Below are 21,724 nucleotides of genomic sequence, written 5' to 3'. Positions count from 1 at the left end.
GTCATTCCTGAAAGTCTTCTGTTCATGCCAACAGGGTGAAATATGTGCCCATGGCTAAAGCAGACTCTATATGGGAGCATGGGACCATGCCTTTTACTTCATCTTGACTATCACCCTTCCTAATATTTCACATCAAAAGAGCTAAAGAATGCACAAGTGAAATCGACTTAACTGAGCTCCAACTAATTTGCTTGACACTGAATGCTGCCGGTGCTGTTTCCTAACGAAGCCACCAGTCCGAGGCGTGGGAAGCACCACCAGCAGTACCACACTCTATTTCCCAGTCATCTGCTAGAGTCCTTCCCGAAAGGCAGAGACTGTGACCTCATATGCTAGGGGAGGGCAATGGGTTCTTAACGCAGATTTAAGCTCTGGCACCCTCCTGAGAGATGCTTGTTGTCTCAAGTTGATTATGCTAGGAGACAAGAAATAAAGAAAGCACTAACAACTGCTAAGAGACTCCACATAATTAGAGGATGAATCAGGATGCAGACATAGTACAAGAAATAAAGAAATCAACTACCAGCCAAAACAGACATAAAGCATCCTGGTGTTGCCACTAATGCCCAACAGATGTATCCATCACTAGAGACATTCTTCTTCTTCTTCTTTTTTTTTTTTAACAGAAAGATTTTTCTTATAGAGTGTGTATGCTCACCAGAGGGACAGAAAGAGATAGAAAGTGAGAAATCACCCTCGGAGAGATGGCCATGCCACAATCCCTTCTCCTCACTCTCCTCTTGGGATCTTAGGCATGCCTGCACATGCACCCAGTGTGAGTTTTAAGCCACAGGTCAGGGACTCAAACTGTGGTCGACTATGTGGGAGTCCAGTGACATAATCATTACATCATCTGCTGGTCCCTAGAGAGAATTTTTAACAGGAAAGGAGGCACAACTTCAGATGTAAAAATAACCTAAAAGTTCGAACCTACCTTGCATTGATAGCACTGCTAGGAGACAGACAACAAACAAACCTGGCTTCTTAGCGTTCCTCCCTTGCCCCTATGGCCTAGGACAGCACAGCAAGCAGAGGGGACATACAATAAATAGTAGGCGAAGGAACTGAATTAGTAAACGAAATCTAGGAGGTGAGAAAAACGTTGCTCTTGAAGGGCACAGTTTCACCCCAAAATTAGGGAAAGTAAAAATCTTGGAAGAAGAATATTTATTGACAATAGCCAAAATCTATTGATATGTGCTAGATATCATCCTAAGTACCATTTAAATTTTACACACCACAGGAGGCAGGTCCTATTACTGACCCTTCTCATTAAAAGAGAAGACACTAAGGTATGGGAGTTAAGCATGCTGTCCAAAGGCTCACAGCATTAAACAGAAGCCTGGCTTCCACCTCAAGGTGTCCAGCTTCAGAGCCCAGAACCTTAATACAAGCAGGGAAAATAAGAAAGGTAAAAAATATGAACAGGCAGGACCAGCAGGTAGCATAGTGGTTAAGGCACTAAACTCCCACATGGCTGACCACGGTTTGAATTCTGGACTTGGAGGCTTGAAACTCATGCCGGGCACGTGTGTGTGCGCGTGTGCCCAAGATCCCAAGAGGAGAATGGAGGAGACAGGACTGCATCATGGCCATGCCTCCTAGGGGATGATTTCTCACTTTTTCTCTCTCTGTCTCTCCAGCAAGCACGTGTAGCCTACCGTAAGAAAATCTATTAAAAAAAAAAAGAATATAAACAGGCAAAAAGAAAGAAGAAACCCAACTGACAAGTAAACATATGAAAAATACCACTACTTAGTAGTGAAAGAGAAATTAAAGTATGGGGTTGGATCTCTAGTCTACTGGTTAAGAGAACTGGTCTCACATGGCTGATTGTGGTTTGAATCCCAACCCTGCCAACTTGAAAAACATGCCAAGCACATGTGCATGTGTGTCCAAAATCCTGGAAGGATGGAGAAATACAGAAGGGACTGCAGCGTGACCGCACTCCCCTGGGGAGTGCTTTCTCTCTCTCTCCTGTCCCTCTCTGTCTCGCTGATGAGTGCCCACTCTCCTGGGCAATGTAAAAAAATTAAAGTGCAGTCAAATACAATTTTCACTACTCTGAGGAGGATGCAAAGAAGCAGAACATGAGTCCTTACACCTTTTTGGGAAAGTAATCTGGCAACTTCTAGAGCATTAAAAAGATAGAAATTCCACTTTGGGGAATTTCTCCTACTAAAACAACAGCACAAATATTTAATGTCATGTTGTTAATTATGCACTTAATTGTGCTCTTTGTGGAGGCTAAAAACCAAAAACAACCTAAGTGCTCATTTAGTAGGGAGATGGTTGATTAAAGTGCATGATATTTATAGTTGAAATATTATGTAACTTACTTGTATGTAAGGTAGATTATACGCTTACTATAGAAGGGGATAAACTAGATCCTCTACTAAGTCAGACAGAAATCTCTGGCTTTTTTTTTTTTAGAGGTTTTTGCTATAGGGCGCGTGTACTCGCCAGACAGACAGAGAGAGACAAAGAAACAGAAAGCGAGAAATCACCCCCCCTTCGGGGATGGTCATGCCGCAATTCCTTCTCCTCCATTCTCCTCTCGGGATCTTGGGCACGCACACACACGCGCCCGGCGTGAGTTTTAAGCCACCAGGTCCGGGACGCGAACCGCGGTCGACTACATGGGAATCCATACACTAACTGCTGGTTCCCATTTTTTTTTTTTTTTGAGAGGTTTTTGCTATAGGGTGCGTGCACTCGCCAGAAAGACAGAGAGAAACAGAGCGACAGAAAGTGAGAAATCACCCCGGGGGGAATGGCCATGCCACAGTCCCTTCTCCTCCATTCTCCTCTTGGGATCTTGGGTATGCACGCGCACGCACCCATCGTGAGTTTAAGCCACTGTGTCTGGGACTTGGACCGTGGTTGACTACTGGGGAGCCCCAGTGTAGCCATTATGCTAATTGCTGGTCCCAACATTTTTTTTAAAAAGATTTATTTAATTTTATTTATTATTATTATTTTAATTTACTATAGGGCACATGTGCTCATCAGAGATTAAGAGAGAGAGAATGAGAAAGCAAGCTGCCAGGTCAAGGTCCAGGTCCAGGACTCAAACTGCAGTCAGCCATGTGGAAGTCCAGCACTTTAGCCACCATATGCTGACCCCATACAACATGTTTTTTAAGCAAACAAATTGCAGAATAACATATCTATCACGGGCATATTTTTTAAAAAATAACTTAAAAATCTCACAAACAGGTTTTCAAAAAGCTTATGGAAAATGAGTATTATAAACCAAAAACTATGTATGGGTTTCAATTTATTTTTTCACCAAAAACAAATGCTAACTTGTTACAACATGTTAGGAATAGGGTCTAGTTTGAGTCACTAGAAGGATGAAACATTAATTTGAAAAAAAGTCCTTATCAGAACAACATGAATTCTGATAAAATTGAAGCAAAAACAAACATGAAACTTCTGATGTTGCCTAAGTGAAAGAATGAGAAAATCATTGATACTTCACCAAAAATTTATGAGACAATGTCCCAAGGAAATCAGCAGTTTGCAAGTTCTAGAAGGGAGAAAAAAATATTGAAGATGCTATGTGTATTTGTACAATCACTATGTGTCCATTAAAATTTAATTTAAACAACTTTGGGTCCTTTTTCATAGAGCAAGAACACTTATTTTTAATTACAAATGTTAGTAAAAAGTAAAAGATGTTTGTAAAATGAATTTTATAATAGAAAGGCCCATAAAATATTATCCCAAAGACTGTGCAGTCAAGCATTTCTCAAAGTGATAGAAACAAGCTCCGTCTTTTTCTTTAAAGAGTTATTTTAGGGACCAGCAGTTAGCGTAATGGCTATGTCGCTGGACTCCCATGTAGTTGACCGCGGTTCAAGTCCTGGACCCGGTGGCTTAAACTCACGCCAGGCACGTGTGCGTGCCCAAGATCCCAAGAGGAGAATAGATGAGAAGGGACTGCAGCGTGGCCATCCCCCCTGGGGGGTGATTTCTCACTTTTTGTCTCTCTGTCTGTCTCTTTCTGGCGAGTGCACGCACCCTAGCAAAAAACCTCTCCAAAAAAAAAAAAATTATTTTACTTGACTTTATTTATTTATTTATATTTGACCAGAGAGAGAGAGACAGACAGACAGACAGACAGACAGATAGAAAGCTGCCAGGTCTGAAATTCAAACCATGGTCGGCCATGTGGGAGTTTGGCGCTCTTAATCAACATGCCGCCTGCTGGCCCCTAAACCAGCTCTGCTCTTAAAATAACCTGTGGTCAGTCTACATTATGTTGGGGAGAAACAGACTAGCTCTTCTCCAAGCACCCTGTCTACTGCCCTGCCCACAGCCCCTTTACTCCCTTGGGTTCCGCAGAAAGGCGAGTGCAAGGAGACAATGGCAGTAGTTTCTATAGTTCCCTGTAGAAACTGGTACTTGCTCAGAAGTCAAAGAATGATTCATTGAAAACAAAGGCTATTCCCCTGCCCTTCCCGTTCCATAAGCCCTACATGCAATGCTACTAACTCCACCCCCTGATAGTCTTCTTCCTTGTCCTAAGTAGTTATGGACCAGACACTCGGGAGTTTCCTGAGAGGTTACTGTAGACTTTAAACATACTCTGTTTACATTTGTGAACAGATGAAACAATATAAAGCCAAAGACTAGAGCCAACAGTATCTTATTTTAAGGATGACTTATCAGAAAAATATTGTTTGTTGGGTCATTTAAATAGAATGGGTTGAAATATGAAGATTGAGCAACATTTTTTGAGGTTAGATACATACTTATTTAATGTAAAGGGCTACCATGATTTATTTCCACTATTTCCAAAATATCCAACTCCCAGAACCATCACTCCAATCTCTGTGCCACAAGGCTGTAATAAAACATTATAGAATAAGGAAGCCCCCAAATGGGATGCCAGCTGACCCCGCAAACACAGTGCTAGCCACAGTGCTAGTTCCTCTGTACGATAATGCAGGAACACCGTTTACTGGGTTGGGATAGAGGGAAGGAAGCACTTATTACAGACTTGGCTTTATGAAAGGTGCCTATGAAACCACCTGAGTCCCAACAAGTTCTGTTGAGCTTGGCCCTTGACCCTTACTCAGCCTCAATGAGACTATAAAAGTTTGAAACACCGTCCTTGTCCTGCGTTCCAACTGTGGAAGATTTACCTAGAAAGAAAGTTCATTGTCTTAAAAAGATAGGATGTAAACAATTTTGAATTAACATGAAATTCTGTGTTTCTTTCAAAATCACATGGGAGACCAAAAATTAAGAGTGACCTGCTGCTCTTTGTGTATAAAAAAAAAATCAAAAATAGAACTGTGGTGGGAAATATAGGATGGGAGCATAAGGGTTTTCTTCATGCCGTCTTTATACAAAGATGTGATACGGATGACCCAATGTCTCCGAAGATAAACGTAACCAAGCGAAGACAATTAAATGACTGGTAATGGGATCCACAACCTAATCAAATCACCTTTTGCCTTTCTCCTCCTTTCCCCCTTCATGAGGGAGAGAGCAAAAGGGAGAAAGAGACAGGTGTTTCAGAGTTTCATTGGGTGAAGAACCTCCTGTCCCAGTCTGTCAAGTTGGAGGAAGCCACAGCTTCCTCCTACGTGGCTTCCAGCCACAAGAAGTGGCACTGCCTATGCTGGGCTGTGCCTTGGGTTCTACTGGGAAAAAAAATAACTCACTTTAACTACAGTTTGTACATTTAATAAAAATATTTATAAGACTGATGCTATATATCCTGTTATATTTATAACAAAATTTGTTTAGTTCTATAGTAGACAATTGGAGGAAAAGAACAGGTTTCAAGGTAGACACAGTGTGATCCCTAATGTAAAAACAATAAAAAAATACTCAGTACTAAATGTACAAGCCTAAGTTCTAAGAATATACAAGATAGTCTGAAAATCTGAGTCTATGTCACTCACACCGTAAGTAAAGGGCTGCCCTAGCTTCCCGATACTCAGAAGGAGGTATCAGTTATTTCTGCATTAAGACAACTTCCTGTTGATCATATCCTGCTTGGCTATGTCTCAGTCACAATGGAAAACAAAAGCCATTCAGGACAATGGGACAAGTAGGGAGAAAGAACAGCTGAAATGAGAGGAGTCTCCCATTAAATTATACCCTCCACTACCTTCCACCTTCCCTACTGTTCTAGGCCTTTCTCTGCAGTCTCTGAGACTGTGGCTCGGCTTCCCAGCCTGGTCCTTTATTGTACCTTCCTTCCCTGGCATTGACTTCTTGGCTCCATCCCAACTGAATTCTCCCTCCTTGCACAACTGTGCCGCAAGCCTCCTTCCTCCTAACCCCTCACCCACGGCTCAGTCTCTAATTCTGTAGCCATAAATCTATTCCTCCTAAAAACAAAACAGCCAGTTAGCAGCCAGTTTACTGCAAGTCCCAATGGGTGCAAATGACCCCACCCCAGATTTTCTGGAAAGGGTGGGAATGATAAACAGCCAAAACCCCATTCTTGCTCAGGGCCCTGGGTCATGAAGAAACCAAGAGGCTGCACAGGGTCTCCAGCTGCGCCTGGGCCTCACACCGCACACCACTGAGCGGGCCAGTAAAAGGCAGTGACAGTCACTGCACCCCACACTCCTGACGGCAGCACACTGCGTGGACCGAAGCACATCTCAGATCTTAGTTTCCACCATTCTTTTTCCCTTCAAACGTTACTTTCTGTCTCTTTTATCTTCTTAAGTAAGATAATTAAAAACAACTTTTTTTTCTCTTTCTAGAGAGAGGGTCTCACTATGTTGTTGCTCAGGGAAGCTGAACTCACAACCCTCTTGCCTGAGACTCCTGAGCCACTGGGATTACAAGCACATGCAACTGCGCTTGGTCACAAATAAAAATATTTTTAAAACATTTGAGACCTGAGGGAAAAGATAGTTAAAGCCCTCCAGAGTACCTTAATTTTTAGACTGTGACCAGGACCCACAGTAAGAGACACGTTTTACATCACAAAGTAATAGACATACTATGTGCATGCAACTGAAATAACATCCGTCATTATTTAGGAGAGCATACTTTTATACTCTATTCATTAGACTTCATTTTTTTGTTGTTGTTGTTAAGTGGGGATCATATAACGATGAGCTAAAGAAGCCTAACTCAAAGGATAGAGAATGTGAGAGTCCATTTATAGGAGGGTCTAGGACAGTCAAAATCAATCCACAGTGACGGAGGTAAAATATAAGGGGGCCTGGGGCTTGCAGGTGGCGTGGTTAAAGGCACTGGATTCCACATGGCCAACCACAGTTCTAGTCCCAGACCTGGCAGCCTGCCCTCTCGCTTTCCCTTTCTCTCTGTCTCTTTCTGGTCAAATTTTTAAAAAAATAAATAATAACAAGTGGAATTAAATAAATAAATAATAATAATAATAATAATAAAAACAGGGAAGGAGGCACAGGAGAGTCTCTGGGGCTCTATTGATGTCCCACGTATTAGTCTGGGCGGGTAGTTACGTGGGAGTATGAATGTCAGCTCCACTGAGCTGCCAGTCATGTTCGAATCCTTGGCTCTACGTAGATTATACTTCAAAGAAATAAAAGAAAAAGTAAGAAACGGGGATTGAGGGGACCAGCAGGTGGCGTGGTTGTTAAAGGCGCTGAACGTTCCCACATGGATGACTACCGTTTGAGTCTCAGACCTGGTGATTTGCTTTCTCACTTTCCCTCTCTTTCTCTGTGTCTCTCTCTGGTCAAATTAAAATAAATGAATGAATAAATAAAATTAAATAATTCTTTAAAAAAATGGGGATTGATATCTATCAAATTGATTTCCCCAACTAAAATAGCTTTAGCTAACTTAGTTGTAACCCACAGTTCAAAATAGTTCTAAGTATCTTAAAATTAAAAAAATAAAAATAAAAATAACAGTGTGTGTGTGTGTGTGTCCTAAGATCCCAAGGTTTTAGGATTAAGCAATGCTGAATTACATTGGCCAGGTATGAGAAAAAAAAGGAGGGGATAACTCCTATATGTCTTTGGAGGAAAAAATGCAGAATTCTAATTAACCAGCAGGAGCAGAAAGTTACTTTCTGAATTCTAGATTGCATCACATAAATTATCTGCTTCAACAAACTAAAACTCAAACAGGTTCAAACATCCGCTTTGAGAAATTATGAACCCCAAAACATCCAAAAGTGAAAAAGCAAATCTCAATGCAAAACATGACATACAGAAATGCATAACACAAAAACACAAACACACGAGCCAAGGCTCCTCCCAGACTAACGAGGAGGTTACACTGGTGGCGCTAAAGTTAGCTTTAATAGGCAGGTGCTAAAACGATGCTGCGGTAACAGTCAAGTCCTGAAGAAAAACAATGCCCTCACGTCCTCGCCAAAAAGGGAAATTTTATACTTGAGAACAGCCATGTTGTCTTAGAGTAAAGGTCAATGCTGAATGCCAGCCTATTTTTAATCCCATACAGAGAGACCACGTTCTATTATAGTGTTTAAGATGTGGGTGTGGGGGTCACTCTTTCACTCTATTATCAAAGAAGAGGACAGAAAGGCAGTAACTGAGTAAGACTTTAGAGCCACAGAAGACAAAGCTATTTCTCTCATTCGAAAAAGAATCATTCATAGATGCATCAAGGAGACAAGGACAGGGATATTCATTGTAGCACTGTTCATGATAGAAAAATAAAAATAACAGAACAGCTGAAATAACTGTTTATCCAGAGCAATAAAGGGACGTACCAGTGTAGATGGATCTCAAAAACAGGCCGAATTAAAGAATGAGTATAGAAAATCAAGTGCAGAATGCTATAGTTTGTGAACCTTTAAAAATCATTTGAAAATATACAAAACCACACCACGCATTATAGAGTAAGGATAGCGTTATGGTACATTTATAAAGATATCAAAATGAAATGGAAGTAGAATGCATAATAGTAGTTGTCTTGGTTGAAGTTTTGGGGAAGAAGAGATGGGATAAGGACAGTGTTTCAAAAGAGTGTCAGCTGGGGAACCAGCAGTTAGCATAATGGCTGTGTCAATGGACTCCCACATAGTCGACCGCTGTTCGCGTCCCGGACCTGGTGGCTTAGAACTCACGCTGGGTGTGTGTGCGTGCGTGCCCAAGATCCCGAGAGGAGAATGGAGGAGTAGGGACCATCCCCCCTGGGGGGTGATTTCTTGCTTTCTGTCTCTATGTCTCTGTCTGGTGAGTGCACGCGAAGAATGAGTATAGAAAATCAAGTGCAGAATGCTATAGTTTGTGAACCTTTAAAAATCATTTGAAAATATACAAAACCACACCACGCATTATAGAGTAAGGATAGCGTTATGGTACATTTATAAAGATATCAAAATGAAATGGAAGTAGAATGCATAATAGTAGTTGTCTTGGTTGAAGTTTTGGGGAAGAAGAGATGGGATAAGGACAGTGTTTCAAAAGAGTGTCAGCTGGGGAACCAGCAGTTAGCATAATGGCTGTGTCAATGGACTCCCACATAGTCGACCGCTGTTCGCGTCCCGGACCTGGTGGCTTAGAACTCACGCTGGGTGTGTGTGCGTGCGTGCCCAAGATCCCGAGAGGAGAATGGAGGAGTAGGGACCATCCCCCCTGGGGGGTGATTTCTTGCTTTCTGTCTCTATGTCTCTGTCTGGTGAGTGCACGCGCCTATAGCGAAAAAAAACTCTCCAAAAAAGAGCATCAGCTGTAACTTTCATTTCTTTTTTAAATATGAAAGCTAAAAAGACAAGAGTAATAGATGCAGGATCTGGGTGGTGGCAACACAGTTATTGTTCTTTGTGCTTTCCAGTAAATTTCTCAAAATCATGAAATATAGGCCTAGCTCCCTCCCCGCCTTTTTTTTCCCTAAGGACAGTAACCCAGAAACAATTTCTCTAACCCGGACAGCTCCTCTTTGGTGAAGTGGCAAGGTTACCACATCCATCCCCTTCAGAACTGTTCACTATTAACTTGGGTAAGAGGGAGCGCTATGTGAGAGCTATGTAAAAACAGTCCGTGTCGTGAGAGAGTCATTGTGGGAACACTTGCCTGTGTTTGTAGGTTATTATTTAACACTGTGATGCAGTATTAATATGATAAGGGGAAAAACACACAGAAACAGAAAGAAAATACTCTATAAGTGACTTCTCGAAATAAAGAATGAAGTCTCACTCGGGTCAGTAAGTCTCACACACAGGTCAGAAAACCAGGAGCAGGACTACAACATAACTGCTATGATTTCAACAGACGACATTCTGGACAAACGCATGACGTGAAACATGGTTCAACAGCATTTGGTAAAGAGCAGAAGAGTTAAGATGTTACCTTGGCAAGTTCAGGCAGGTAGCTGTCTAAACCGGAACCAGAACCTTCCAATTTACTTTGCTCATCATCTACAATGGCAAAACAGATGACCTGAGTCAATTGTCATTAGAAATATTTTATTGAAAACAAAAAAGAGGAAGTATCTCCGTGAATGCAGTGGTTCTCAACTTTGGATCCCCATTAGAAACACCTGAGGCTCCTCTAAAAAAATAGCTGTGACAATTATGACAATTACTTTCTGGGAAAGCATGGCCACTGTCCAATTAGACCTGATCCAGCAGTGACCAGCAGCTCACATGGCCACACCCAACAGACACGTTAAAAGTCAGGCTGTCCAGACCCCAACCCAAGCCAAAAAAATTTTTTTGACGTTTTTATTATTTTTTTAATTATTTTTAATTTTTTTATTTACATTTTTTAATATATTCAATCACATTATTTAGCTTACAAGGTGATCATTTCAATATATGAAAAAATTTTTTGATGTTTTTAAAAATTCCAGGCACTTCTAGGGAGCAGCCAGGTTGGGAATTCCCTAAGGGCTTGAAACATAACATGAATTCTCAAGAACATGACCAGAGTTTTGACCAATTCAATCCGAGGCTCCCATCCATCCTAATTCTTGTCTTGAAAATTCCAAAATATATTCCTGAAGATAGTAAGATTTTAAGTGCAGATCCCATGCCAGGTACTTGAGATACACTTTCTTATTTGCTCTTCCCATCCAATCAGCAATTTTCATTTTTTTAAGAGAGATTTTTTGCTATAGGGTGCATTTTGCACTTGCCAGAGACACAGAGAGAGACAGAGAGACAGAAAGTGAGAAATCACCCCCCACGAGAGATGGCTACGCTGCAATACCTTCTCCTCCATTCTCCTCTCAGGATTTTGGGCACGCACGCACCCACACGCACACACACTCAGCATGAGTTTTAATCCGCCAGGTCCGGGACTTGAACCGCGGTCGATAATGTGGGAGTCCAGTAACGTAACTATTATGCCATCTGCTGGTCCCAGAAATTTTCATTTTTATTTTCATTTTTCAGATAACTAAACTGAGGCTCAGAAAACATAAATAATTTGCCCAAAGTCAGACAATGAAAATCTGTAATGCTAGGACTCAAATCCAGGTCTTCATTTCTGCCTCCATAGCGGTGGCTCTTCCATGTTACATAATTTTCACATAAAAAAAGTCAGGGTAGCCCAATCTAATGTGACAGAATCTTTGCAGACAGGCTATTTGTAAAGATCTCACCTCCACCCCACCTGTCATGTACCTGTACAATACACGGCTTGCTCCTACATCCACCAGGCAGGAACAAAGATACCGCAAAGAACCGTGTGCCTGGGGGTTGTCGGACTGCCTACCTTCATGAGAGTCTCCATTGCGCTTTTCTTGCATTGCGGCCTCAAAGTTAAGCTGGAGAATCTTGTTCAGGATAGTGATCCACTCTTCCATTTCCACTTCACTGTCAGCTGCCAAAAGGTAGCTACTTTTGTCCTGCATCTTGAGCTCAAAAGCAAAACGCCTGACTTTGTTGTTCTGAAATGGAAAAAGACACAGGTTAAAAGAACTGGAACGGCCTTTAGATCGTCTCTCTCTTATTTGCCAATGGGTGCTACCTCACAGTATGTCAGCTCGGCTGTTTAAAATTGCAAACTCCCTTCCCATGAACCCCTAGCACTACCCATCTTCCTGGCTCTAGTTCTCCATTGCTTTCTTCTTCTGTTCAACTCATTACCTGTTTTACATACAAGGTGTGGTCAAGAAATTCAAGGAAAAGGTATATTATGAAAAACTATGCAAGGATTTTAAAACTTTCTGTAATAAAATAAACTCATACTTTAATTCCATTTTCTACAAACTTTATGAAGCCCCCTTATACTTATTTCATTCATTGGCCAGCCCCCTCCAATGGAGCAGAAGCTTCCCAGGGCAGAGAAGTCCCCTTCCTTTTGTTTAGAGCTATGTCCTCAGTCTCTAGACCAGTGTCTGGCACTCAGTGCACACTTGAAGACTATCTGTGGAATAAGCAAAATTTCACATTAAATGTGCACAATCCTTTACCTTCTATTTCTTCTGACTTTGAAAGTTTTTTGCTACAGGGTGCGTGCACTTGCTGGAGAAACAGAGAGAGAGAGAGAAAGCAAGAAATCACTCCCTGAGGGGGATGGCCACGCCACAATCCCTTCTCCTCCATTCTCCTCTTGGGATTTTGGGTATGCATGCACTTGCCCCCGGTGTGAGTTTTAAGCCGCTGGGTCCAGGACTCAAACTGCGGGAGTCTGGTAATGTAACCATTATGCTGCCTGCTGGTCCCCCTTCTATTTTTTTCTAATGAAGCAGTATGTATGCTTTTTACATTTTAAAAAGCAAACCACTATCTATCAGTATGTTTCAGTTACTTTCTGGAATTTTCTCATGATTTTTTAATCTCTGGAAGCATGTGGACTTCCTGTCTACAGCCCTGCCTCATGTCTCCAGTTGTCGTGCCTGGGAGAGGGTGACTGGCTCACAGGACAGACTTGGAGTCTGTGCACTAGAGGGTGGATGATGGATGAGAGCTGGGCGGAGACTGGTCAACCTGTACTACCAACATTTGGGCTCACAACCCATCGTGGTGACAGGCTGCCCTGCCCTGTGCATTCTGTAAGGGTCAGCGATTCCTAGCCTTGACCCAGAAAATGCCAGAACCATGCCTCCAAGCCCAGGTAATCCGAAATGTCTCCAGACATTGCCAGCTGTCCCCTGGGAGACAAACTCACCCCAGGCTGACTGCCCTAAATAGAGGCTTAACTCAGAAACACGGCGCAAGACTCCTTGTAGACACAGACTGAGAGACATGAGGTAGCTAACTCTTAACAGCCTCCGCATCCTCCGAAACGTCTAGCTGGTTACCCACAGTGCCTAAGTCCTCCTCAGCCTGGGTCTCAGGGACAGGAGGACCCTCCCTCTGTTTCTCTGGGTGCTTGCAGCACAGTTCTTAGAAATGGGAAGCCACGTGCTGCATTTGGCAAAGCCGCACAAATTGCCGTGCACACACTGTCTGCTGTGGGCTCGGTAATTGCCACTTTGGGTCTCACTTAAACTTCAAGGCAAGAATCAGAGGCGTTGAGGCTAAGAACAAAAGGACGTTCTCCTCCCTACCCCCACTCCTCACACACTCACAATCATGAAAATAAAAAGTTAAAAGTGGGGGGGCCAGAGGTGGCATGGGGTTGAGGTGTTGGATTCCTACATGGCCAACCATGGTTTGCGTCCTGGACCTGGTGGCTTTAAAATCACGCCAGGCACGTGTGACTATGTGCCCAAAATCCTGAGAGGAAATGGAGGAGAAACGAATACAGTGTGGCCATCCCCCCACGGGGTTGATTTCTCACTTTCCCTCTCTCTGTCTTACTCCAGGGAGTGCACGTGCCCTATGGCAAAAAAAAAAAAGTTAAAAGTGGAGAAAATAATTAGGCCTTGATTCTAAGTTATTCCTCTCTGAGCTTTATTTTCCTCATCTACAAATAAGTGTAATCAATTGCAAGAGTTCTAAAATATTTTTAGGGCTTATTATTATTCTAAGTCATGTTTCTTTTCAGGGCTATTTAAAATTTCTAGCTTAGGCATTTCTTTGAATTAACAGCATGAATCAACTGCATTTTTAAAATAATGTCCAAAAGTAATAGTAATATATATAAAATACCGCAATCACTGTTTTTGACATTGTTTGCCAGTAGACATGAATAAAAAGAAATTATTTTAGTCTTTGGAAGCCTTAAATGCAATTCATTAAATGTAAAACCATCAGCCCCAGCTGTAAGCAGAATCTGAAAGAAGAGACTTCCAGTGAAGTCAGAACCTCAGACTTTGAAATGCACCTCAGAGACTAAGTGACAGCTCAAAGCCGCTGTGCTTGTAAACCTCTGTACACTGTGCTGAAGACAGGCAGCGAAACTTTCTTTTAAAACAAAAATAATCACTTCCTACTTTAAAAGTCAGGTTGTCAAATACATTTAGTTTTGCTTTAAACTTTTTTTTAAAGTCAGTGCCAGAAAATTCATCTACAAAGAAACTTAAAGATCTCTTAATTTAAGAATACAAATGAAACTCCCACTTAGGATTCCCACACAAGAAGCTAATTCATTGTCATTAATTCACTCTGGTACCCTTACTTCATGCCATCCACAGTTGTTCAAGGTGGCAGCTTTCAGCTGCGATCCACGTGCCGATTAGCAGTTGACTGAAAATAATTTAAAATATTTTTTTCCCGAGTGCATGTGCTCACCAGAAAGAGACAGAGAGGGAAAGGGAGACTGCATCCCCCACGGGGCATGGTTACATCTCAATTCCTTCTCTCTTTCTCCTCCTTTTCGATTTGGGGCATGCATGCACACATGCCTGGCAAGTGTTTTTTCAACCCGACAGGTCCGGACTCAAGTCCTGTAGTTGGTTAGTAGGATCCCACTGCCTTAACTAGGAGCACACGGGCTAAATAAATAATTTCTTTTTTTTTTAAGCATGCACTTGCCAGACAGACAGAGAGAGAGACATAGAGACAGAAAGCGAGAAATCACCCCCCAGGGGGGATGGTCACGCCGCAATCCCTTCTCCTCCATTCTCCTCTCGGGATCTTGGGCACACACGCACACGCGCCCAGCGTGAGTTTTAAGTCACCGGGTCCGGGACGTGAACCGTGGTCGACTATGTGGGAGTCCAGCGACGTAGCCATTACGCCAACTGCTGGTTCCCCTAAATAAATAATTTTTAGTGAACACTATGTGGTTCTACAGTTTTTGCTTATAGGGTGTGTGCTCACTAGAGAGAGAGAAAAAGAGAGAGAGAAAGTGAAAAATCACCCTCCGGGTGAGGTGGCCATGCAGAAATCTCTTTGACTTCATTCTCCTCTGGGAATTTTGGGCACGCACACATGCATACATGCAGGGCATGTTTTTTAAGCTACCAGGTCCAGGACTTGAACCATCAAATCAGCCATGTGGAATCCAACTGCCCTAATTAATCACCATGGCCCTCTATAGTCTTCATGAAGGGCTCAGATACACTTTCATGTATTCCATCATTTGTTTTCTTTGATTTTTAGTCCCATGGCTTTTTAAAAAATTAGTTACCAATAATCAAAGATACCAAAATTTAACTAAAAATCTGCACTTCTGGGATTTTGAAACACTGGGTGATCTGGCAATAATTAACTGGAATTCCTCCTGGCAAATCACCTGCAGCTGATGGGTGGGCTCCAATCTGTGACAGTCCTGAGAGTTTCCTGTTGGTTTATAACAAGCCTCTTCTGTCACTCCGCTTCCCTGTGAGTCCCTGCAGACATCTGATTTCGGACCCTACCTTCCACATATGGCCATGATGAATTACCAGGGTCTGGACATACTCTCCCACCTTGATCACTAGAAAACGGGACAGAATCAGCGAAACAACATTTTTCGGATAAGGGCCACCAGGCAGTGCGGCCCGGAATCCCTGGCGGGAGACAAGTGAGCTGAGGTTTCCCATCACCTCAGCTTTCTGCCTGGGAGCAGTATCGGGATGGTGGCACGGGAACAGAGTCCCAAACAGAGTCCTTCCAGCTAACCACAGGGAAGAGACTGGCTGGAGATGCGGAAGGTTAAAGCAGCCAAAATACACAGCATGGGAACTCCAGAAAGAGACCAAGACTAAAGCGTACAAAGGATGACAGACAGCCAAACGCAGTGAACATTCACTGAGTCACACGTTAACTGTGGGTGTATGTTCGATTTGTATGTTTACCCAAAAAATTTTAAATGAAGATACAATAGCCAAAATTTTAGAACATTAAAAAAAAGAGAGAGAGAGAAGATCACCAATAGGAAACAAGAGTCAAGTCAGACTGTTTCAAGCAATGGAGTGCCTCTGGGATTCCAATGCAAAGTGACTTCACTTTAGATTTTTCTGTCCAACACAACCATGAAGCAGGCGTGAATGCAAAAATAAAGGTACCTGCAGATAAGCTGTCCAAAAATTAGTATCTTCCACATAGTCTCTTCCACCCAGTACGAAAATAAAACAAGGAGGAGGAAGACACAGGATTCTGGACAGAGGGACTCCAGCCCAGGGAGCACACCGGAGGGGATCTCCAGGACGTGAGCTGTGCAGGGCTGCAGAGAGCCATCAGTCCCGACTGGAACAGGAAAGCACTGACAGAGCTAAAAGCCTATCTACCATTAGGTCATTCAGTGGCCTTCACACAGCCGGATACAGAAAGAGAGCAGTGAATGCTCGTGGTTTAGCAATGTGAAGACGCCCTCCAGAACGAATAGTAAAAAAAAAAAAAAAAAGTTGAAAATAAAATAACTGTTTCAGGGGGCAGTGGATGGATGGGGGAGATGCGGGAAAGCACTTCTACTGCTGCCCTTCAGCACTGGTTTTTTTCGGTTGATTAATGCACTCCTTGGATGAAAATGTAATTTAATTTTCGGTCAGCGTGTAAGTACATAAACAAGTGTGCCTGTGGACAAACCAGAGAGGTGTGTCCCTAACTTGGACCTTGCTGGCCCCACAGAAAAACCTCCTTATATAACCCAGCTTCAGGCCGATGTCACTCGCTACCATGGAGTCATCTGAAGGGAGAATTCACTGATAATGATGACTGCGTCTTTTGTGAGGGGTTGTCAGGGAGACTGGTCATTAATCACAGAGCCCTCTGTCTGAGGGCTCCCAGGAGCAATGCCTGAATGGTCTTCATTCTGAGATCACTCGGGCACTTTCTGACTAATTGCAGTGTGTGTCTATGTGCACTGTGACTCGCGAGACTGAACAGGTCTCCAGTTGGAAGGCACAGAGCCCAGCTGCCGGCCCACCCAGAGCATGAGTTAGGGCTTCCAAGCGTATGCTTTTTTCTTCATTCTACTTTATCTCGTCCCTACTGGAACCCTCGCTCATTGCTCTGCTTTCACCCTCAAATTCACGTAGTCCTATGTTTTACATATCTTGACGGGCTGCTGCCTTAAGTCTTTCTAGAAAATGACAAGAGAAGAGATGAACTGATGGATGGACATGTATGAATGGATGAAAGGATAGATAGGGAGATTGGCAAGCCCCTTCTAAAGACAATTCTAAAAAAGTTGAGAAGGATGCACACCAAACTGGTAACATCTGAGAGAGATGAGAGGAGAAGGGGAGTTTAGAGGGACTTCCACATTATATGCACTGTCTGACTTTTTTTTTTTTTTACAATAGGCATACATTCACATATTACATATAATTAAAAATATTTTTTATGAATAATTCTTTAGGGCCAGCCCTGTACACTAACAGTTAAGAAAACTAGATCCCACATGGCCAACCACAGATTAAACACCAGCCTCTGCAACTTGTAAAACACACCGGGCACATGTACATGTGTGCCTCAAATCCTAACGAGATGAAGAAACAGAGAAAAAAGGATCATGCCATGAACATACCCCACTCGGGGTACTTTCTCCTCCTGCCTTTTATCTTTCTTGAGTAAATACACATGCCCTCTGGCAATGAAAAAAATAATAACTCGACAAATGCAACAGCACTATGATTACAAAAATATCTGATATTGAGCCAGCAAGTGGTGTGGTAGTTAAGGTGCTAGACTCCCACATGGCTGACAGCGGTTCAAGTCCCAGACCTGGTGGCTTGCTTTCTCACTTTCTTTCTCTCCCTTAACGCCCCACTCTGGTAAGTATACATACCCGATAGCAAATTAAAACTAATAAGAATCTTCAGCACTGGTTTTTTTCGGTTGATTAATGCACTCCTTGGATGAAAATGTAATTTAATTTTCGGTCAGCGTGTAAGTACATAAACAAGTGTGCCTGTGGACAAACCAGAGAGGTGTGTCCCTAACTTGGACCTTGCTGGCCCCACAGAAAAACCTCCTTATATAACCCAGCTTCAGGCCGATGTCACTCGCTACCATGGAGTCATCTGAAGGGAGAATTCACTGATAATGATGACTGCGTCTTTTGTGAGGGGTTGTCAGGGAGACTGGTCATTAATCACAGAGCCCTCTGTCTGAGGGCTCCCAGGAGCAATGCCTGAATGGTCTTCATTCTGAGATCACTCGGGCACTTTCTGACTAATTGCAGTGTGTGTCTATGTGCACTGTGACTCGCGAGACTGAACAGGTCTCCAGTTGGAAGGCACAGAGCCCAGCTGCCGGCCCACCCAGAGCATGAGTTAGGGCTTCCAAGCGTATGCTTTTTTCTTCATTCTACTTTATCTCGTCCCTACTGGAACCCTCGCTCATTGCTCTGCTTTCACCCTCAAATTCACGTAGTCCTATGTTTTACATATCTTGACGGGCTGCTGCCTTAAGTCTTTCTAGAAAATGACAAGAGAAGAGATGAACTGATGGATGGACATGTATGAATGGATGAAAGGATAGATAGGGAGATTGGCAAGCCCCTTCTAAAGACAATTCTAAAAAAGTTGAGAAGGATGCACACCAAACTGGTAACATCTGAGAGAGATGAGAGGAGAAGGGGAGTTTAGAGGGACTTCCACATTATATGCACTGTCTGACTTTTTTTTTTTTTTACAATAGGCATACATTCACATATTACATATAATTAAAAATATTTTTTATGAATAATTCTTTAGGGCCAGCCCTGTACACTAACAGTTAAGAAAACTAGATCCCACATGGCCAACCACAGATTAAACACCAGCCTCTGCAACTTGTAAAACACACCGGGCACATGTACATGTGTGCCTCAAATCCTAACGAGATGAAGAAACAGAGAAAAAAGGATCATGCCATGAACATACCCCACTCGGGGTACTTTCTCCTCCTGCCTTTTATCTTTCTTGAGTAAATACACATGCCCTCTGGCAATGAAAAAAATAATAACTCGACAAATGCAACAGCACTATGATTACAAAAATATCTGATATTGAGCCAGCAAGTGGTGTGGTAGTTAAGGTGCTAGACTCCCACATGGCTGACAGCGGTTCAAGTCCCAGACCTGGTGGCTTGCTTTCTCACTTTCTTTCTCTCCCTTAACGCCCCACTCTGGTAAGTATACATACCCGATAGCAAATTAAAACTAATAAGAATAATAAAATTAAATAACTAATTCTTTTGAAAAAATCGGATATCAAGTGAATGTTTACCACTCACCGTCACTGTTCTAAATTCTTTACACATACTAATTAATTAATACCCGCAGGAACCATCCTTGGGATCATCTTTATCCCTATTTAACAGATGAAGAGACTGAAAGGTTAAATAACAAGTCCAAGGTAACAGCACTGGTGAGAGGTAGGGCAGAGCCTTGAACTCAGTCTGCATCAAAAACTAATTTCTTGACTCATATACTCCATTGCCACTGGTACCATGACGGTGGTGACAGACCTCATCTCTAGATGGCCACAACTGCTGTAAATAGTTCCATATGCTACCTCTCTCATTCACCCTACTAAAGAAACACTATTGTTATTTAAATTTTGAATGTAGAAATTTTAGGTTAGCCTGTCCAAGGTCGTAAGGTTAAAAAGTGACCATGGCAAGTTCTAACACAAGAACCCGTGTTCCAAAGCATTCGTGCCCACCACGTTATTCTCCCTTCACAGTAGACCTGCCACCTGCTCGAATGCTGAGACACAAGCCATTACTTACTTTAAACTTGCTATTATATTTCTATCATCAACTGCCATGTTTGGAAGCATTTACTTAAATCTGCTAATTCACACCTAAGGCTCCTGCAGAAAAGAAAACTTGGTGACAAAACTCTTTTCATACCTACCTGAACCACACCCATACAGGAATCCAGAAATATTGATCCTTTTGGTTCTTTGGAGATCTTTTCATCTTTATAAAAATTCAAATTATAGGATCCATCCCCAAGTTGAATCAGGTGGAAAAACCGCCTCTTAAATGACTGAGAGAAAAACAGACACACATTAACTCTTTCAAAATGAAGAGTCACAATCTCTGTTGCAAACTAACTGAAAACTACATTCATACATAAAACCTATTTTTGTTCTTTCAAAGACAACTCTAATTCTAGCTGATACTCCATAGGACTGGGCAGGGCAAGACTCCCCATTGCGTCTCATGGTCTCTGCATTTCCATTCTGACCAGCTCGTTCGTTTAACATCCACCGGTCATTTTTCTCACCCCCAGAATTTGAGGTTTTACATAACCACCAAAAGCAGTGCAGGGAGTTCCAATTTGGGATGCAGCACGGCAGGATGGAAACTTTTTCTAGAATCCCCAGGGCTTTTTGCTGAAACAGAATGGGAACTGTTTTCTGCCTCGTGACCCCGAATGGTTCTCCAGCCTCAGGATTATGACAGTCAGCATCTTCCTAATTAAATTTTCATCTCCCTGGTTATCTTACCTCCCCAGCACTGTTGCTTTCCTCGTTACCACTAATCCAGATCTTTCCCTGGTCCTACCACTCTCAATAGCTTCTTACACTAGTTTTACTTCCCTCAGTCTTTCCTTTTCCATCCTCAGTGTTTGCTTTAGTTGACCTTGTGCTATGCCCTCACAGATGTACAGCCCAGGTTTAGCACGAAGCACACCCCTTTGGTGATGGTCCGTGAAGTACCAAGGCGCACTCTCTGGGCAACGCGGAGAAGGCAGCCTACGTCAGCGATTGCCCCTCACACCAGCCCGGTGGTGGTCCCTTTATGCTGGTGTTTAGGGGACTATGAGGGCAAGTGCATGGACAGGGCTGGACCAATGGGGTTGTTACCACCACAGAAGAAACTTGGTAACCAGATAATGTCCCTGCTGTCTGGAAGAATAGCACGTCCATTCATCTTGATGATACTCAAGACCTATTGTAGAAGGGGGTTCTCGAGGGGGGAGAGCAGGACGAGGAGCCTGCTCACCCTCATGGTCACACTGATGGCACTGTTCATGTTGCCTTTGTACAGCCAGCCGTGCTTGGTGATCCCACCCTTCTGAGAACCGAGGGAGGCAGCATCCTAGGAGAGAAGGGAAACACCGCCACGGTCAGTCTTCCATCATTGCCTCGTTATCTAACGGCTGGGAGTTGGGTCAATAGAGAAGTCATTCCATCTGTGCCAAGTTGTCCACGGCCCCTTTGCTGGAGTAACCATTAACACGAACACACGAAGTCACATTAACGTCCACTTAACAGCAAAAGAGAGAGGTCGGCCCACATTTAGGGAAACCCTATTCCACTGAAGGCCCGGTGAGCTCCAGGCCAAATTTTTATTTTTAAATGTTTGGGGAGCCACAGAAAGTACATACCACACTTGACCACTCAAGTTGTAAGGTCTCGCCTGGTTTCATGAAAAATATTTTCAAATTACACCACTCCCCTGAAGTTGGAGGACAAAAGAAAATTCCTGGACAACTTCCCAGAGGCTTAGTTCAGGGAAAGGTGAATAAAGAAAGGGAGGAAATGTGAGGGAATACAGAAAGGAGAGAGAAAATGATGGGGCAGAGGG

General features: G+C 42.9%; 1 protein-coding gene across 15 annotated transcripts in view; it reads right to left on the bottom strand.

Annotated features, from left to right (window-relative positions):
- DOCK9 (dedicator of cytokinesis 9) overlaps window positions 1-21,724 on the bottom strand; it is a 275,356-nt gene that overhangs the window by 154,104 nt on the left and 99,528 nt on the right. For all 15 annotated transcript variants that reach the window (XM_027776290.1, XM_027776287.1, XM_027776288.1 and 12 more), the window contains 4 exons: window positions 21,140-21,235; window positions 20,043-20,177; window positions 11,658-11,832; window positions 10,290-10,357 (listed from right to left, as the gene is read on the bottom strand). In XM_027776290.1, coding sequence (XP_027632091.1) covers window positions 10,290-10,357; window positions 11,658-11,832; window positions 20,043-20,177; window positions 21,140-21,235 — 474 coding nt within the window. The remainder of the gene's footprint in view (window positions 1-10,289; window positions 10,358-11,657; window positions 11,833-20,042; window positions 20,178-21,139; window positions 21,236-21,724) is intronic.

This window comes from Tupaia chinensis, unplaced genomic scaffold (genome assembly GCF_000334495.1).
Source record: "Tupaia chinensis unplaced genomic scaffold, TupChi_1.0 Scaffold000057_1, whole genome shotgun sequence".
NCBI lineage: Eukaryota > Metazoa > Chordata > Mammalia > Scandentia > Tupaiidae > Tupaia > Tupaia belangeri.
This window is presented reverse-complemented; position numbering and strand designations above follow the sequence as displayed.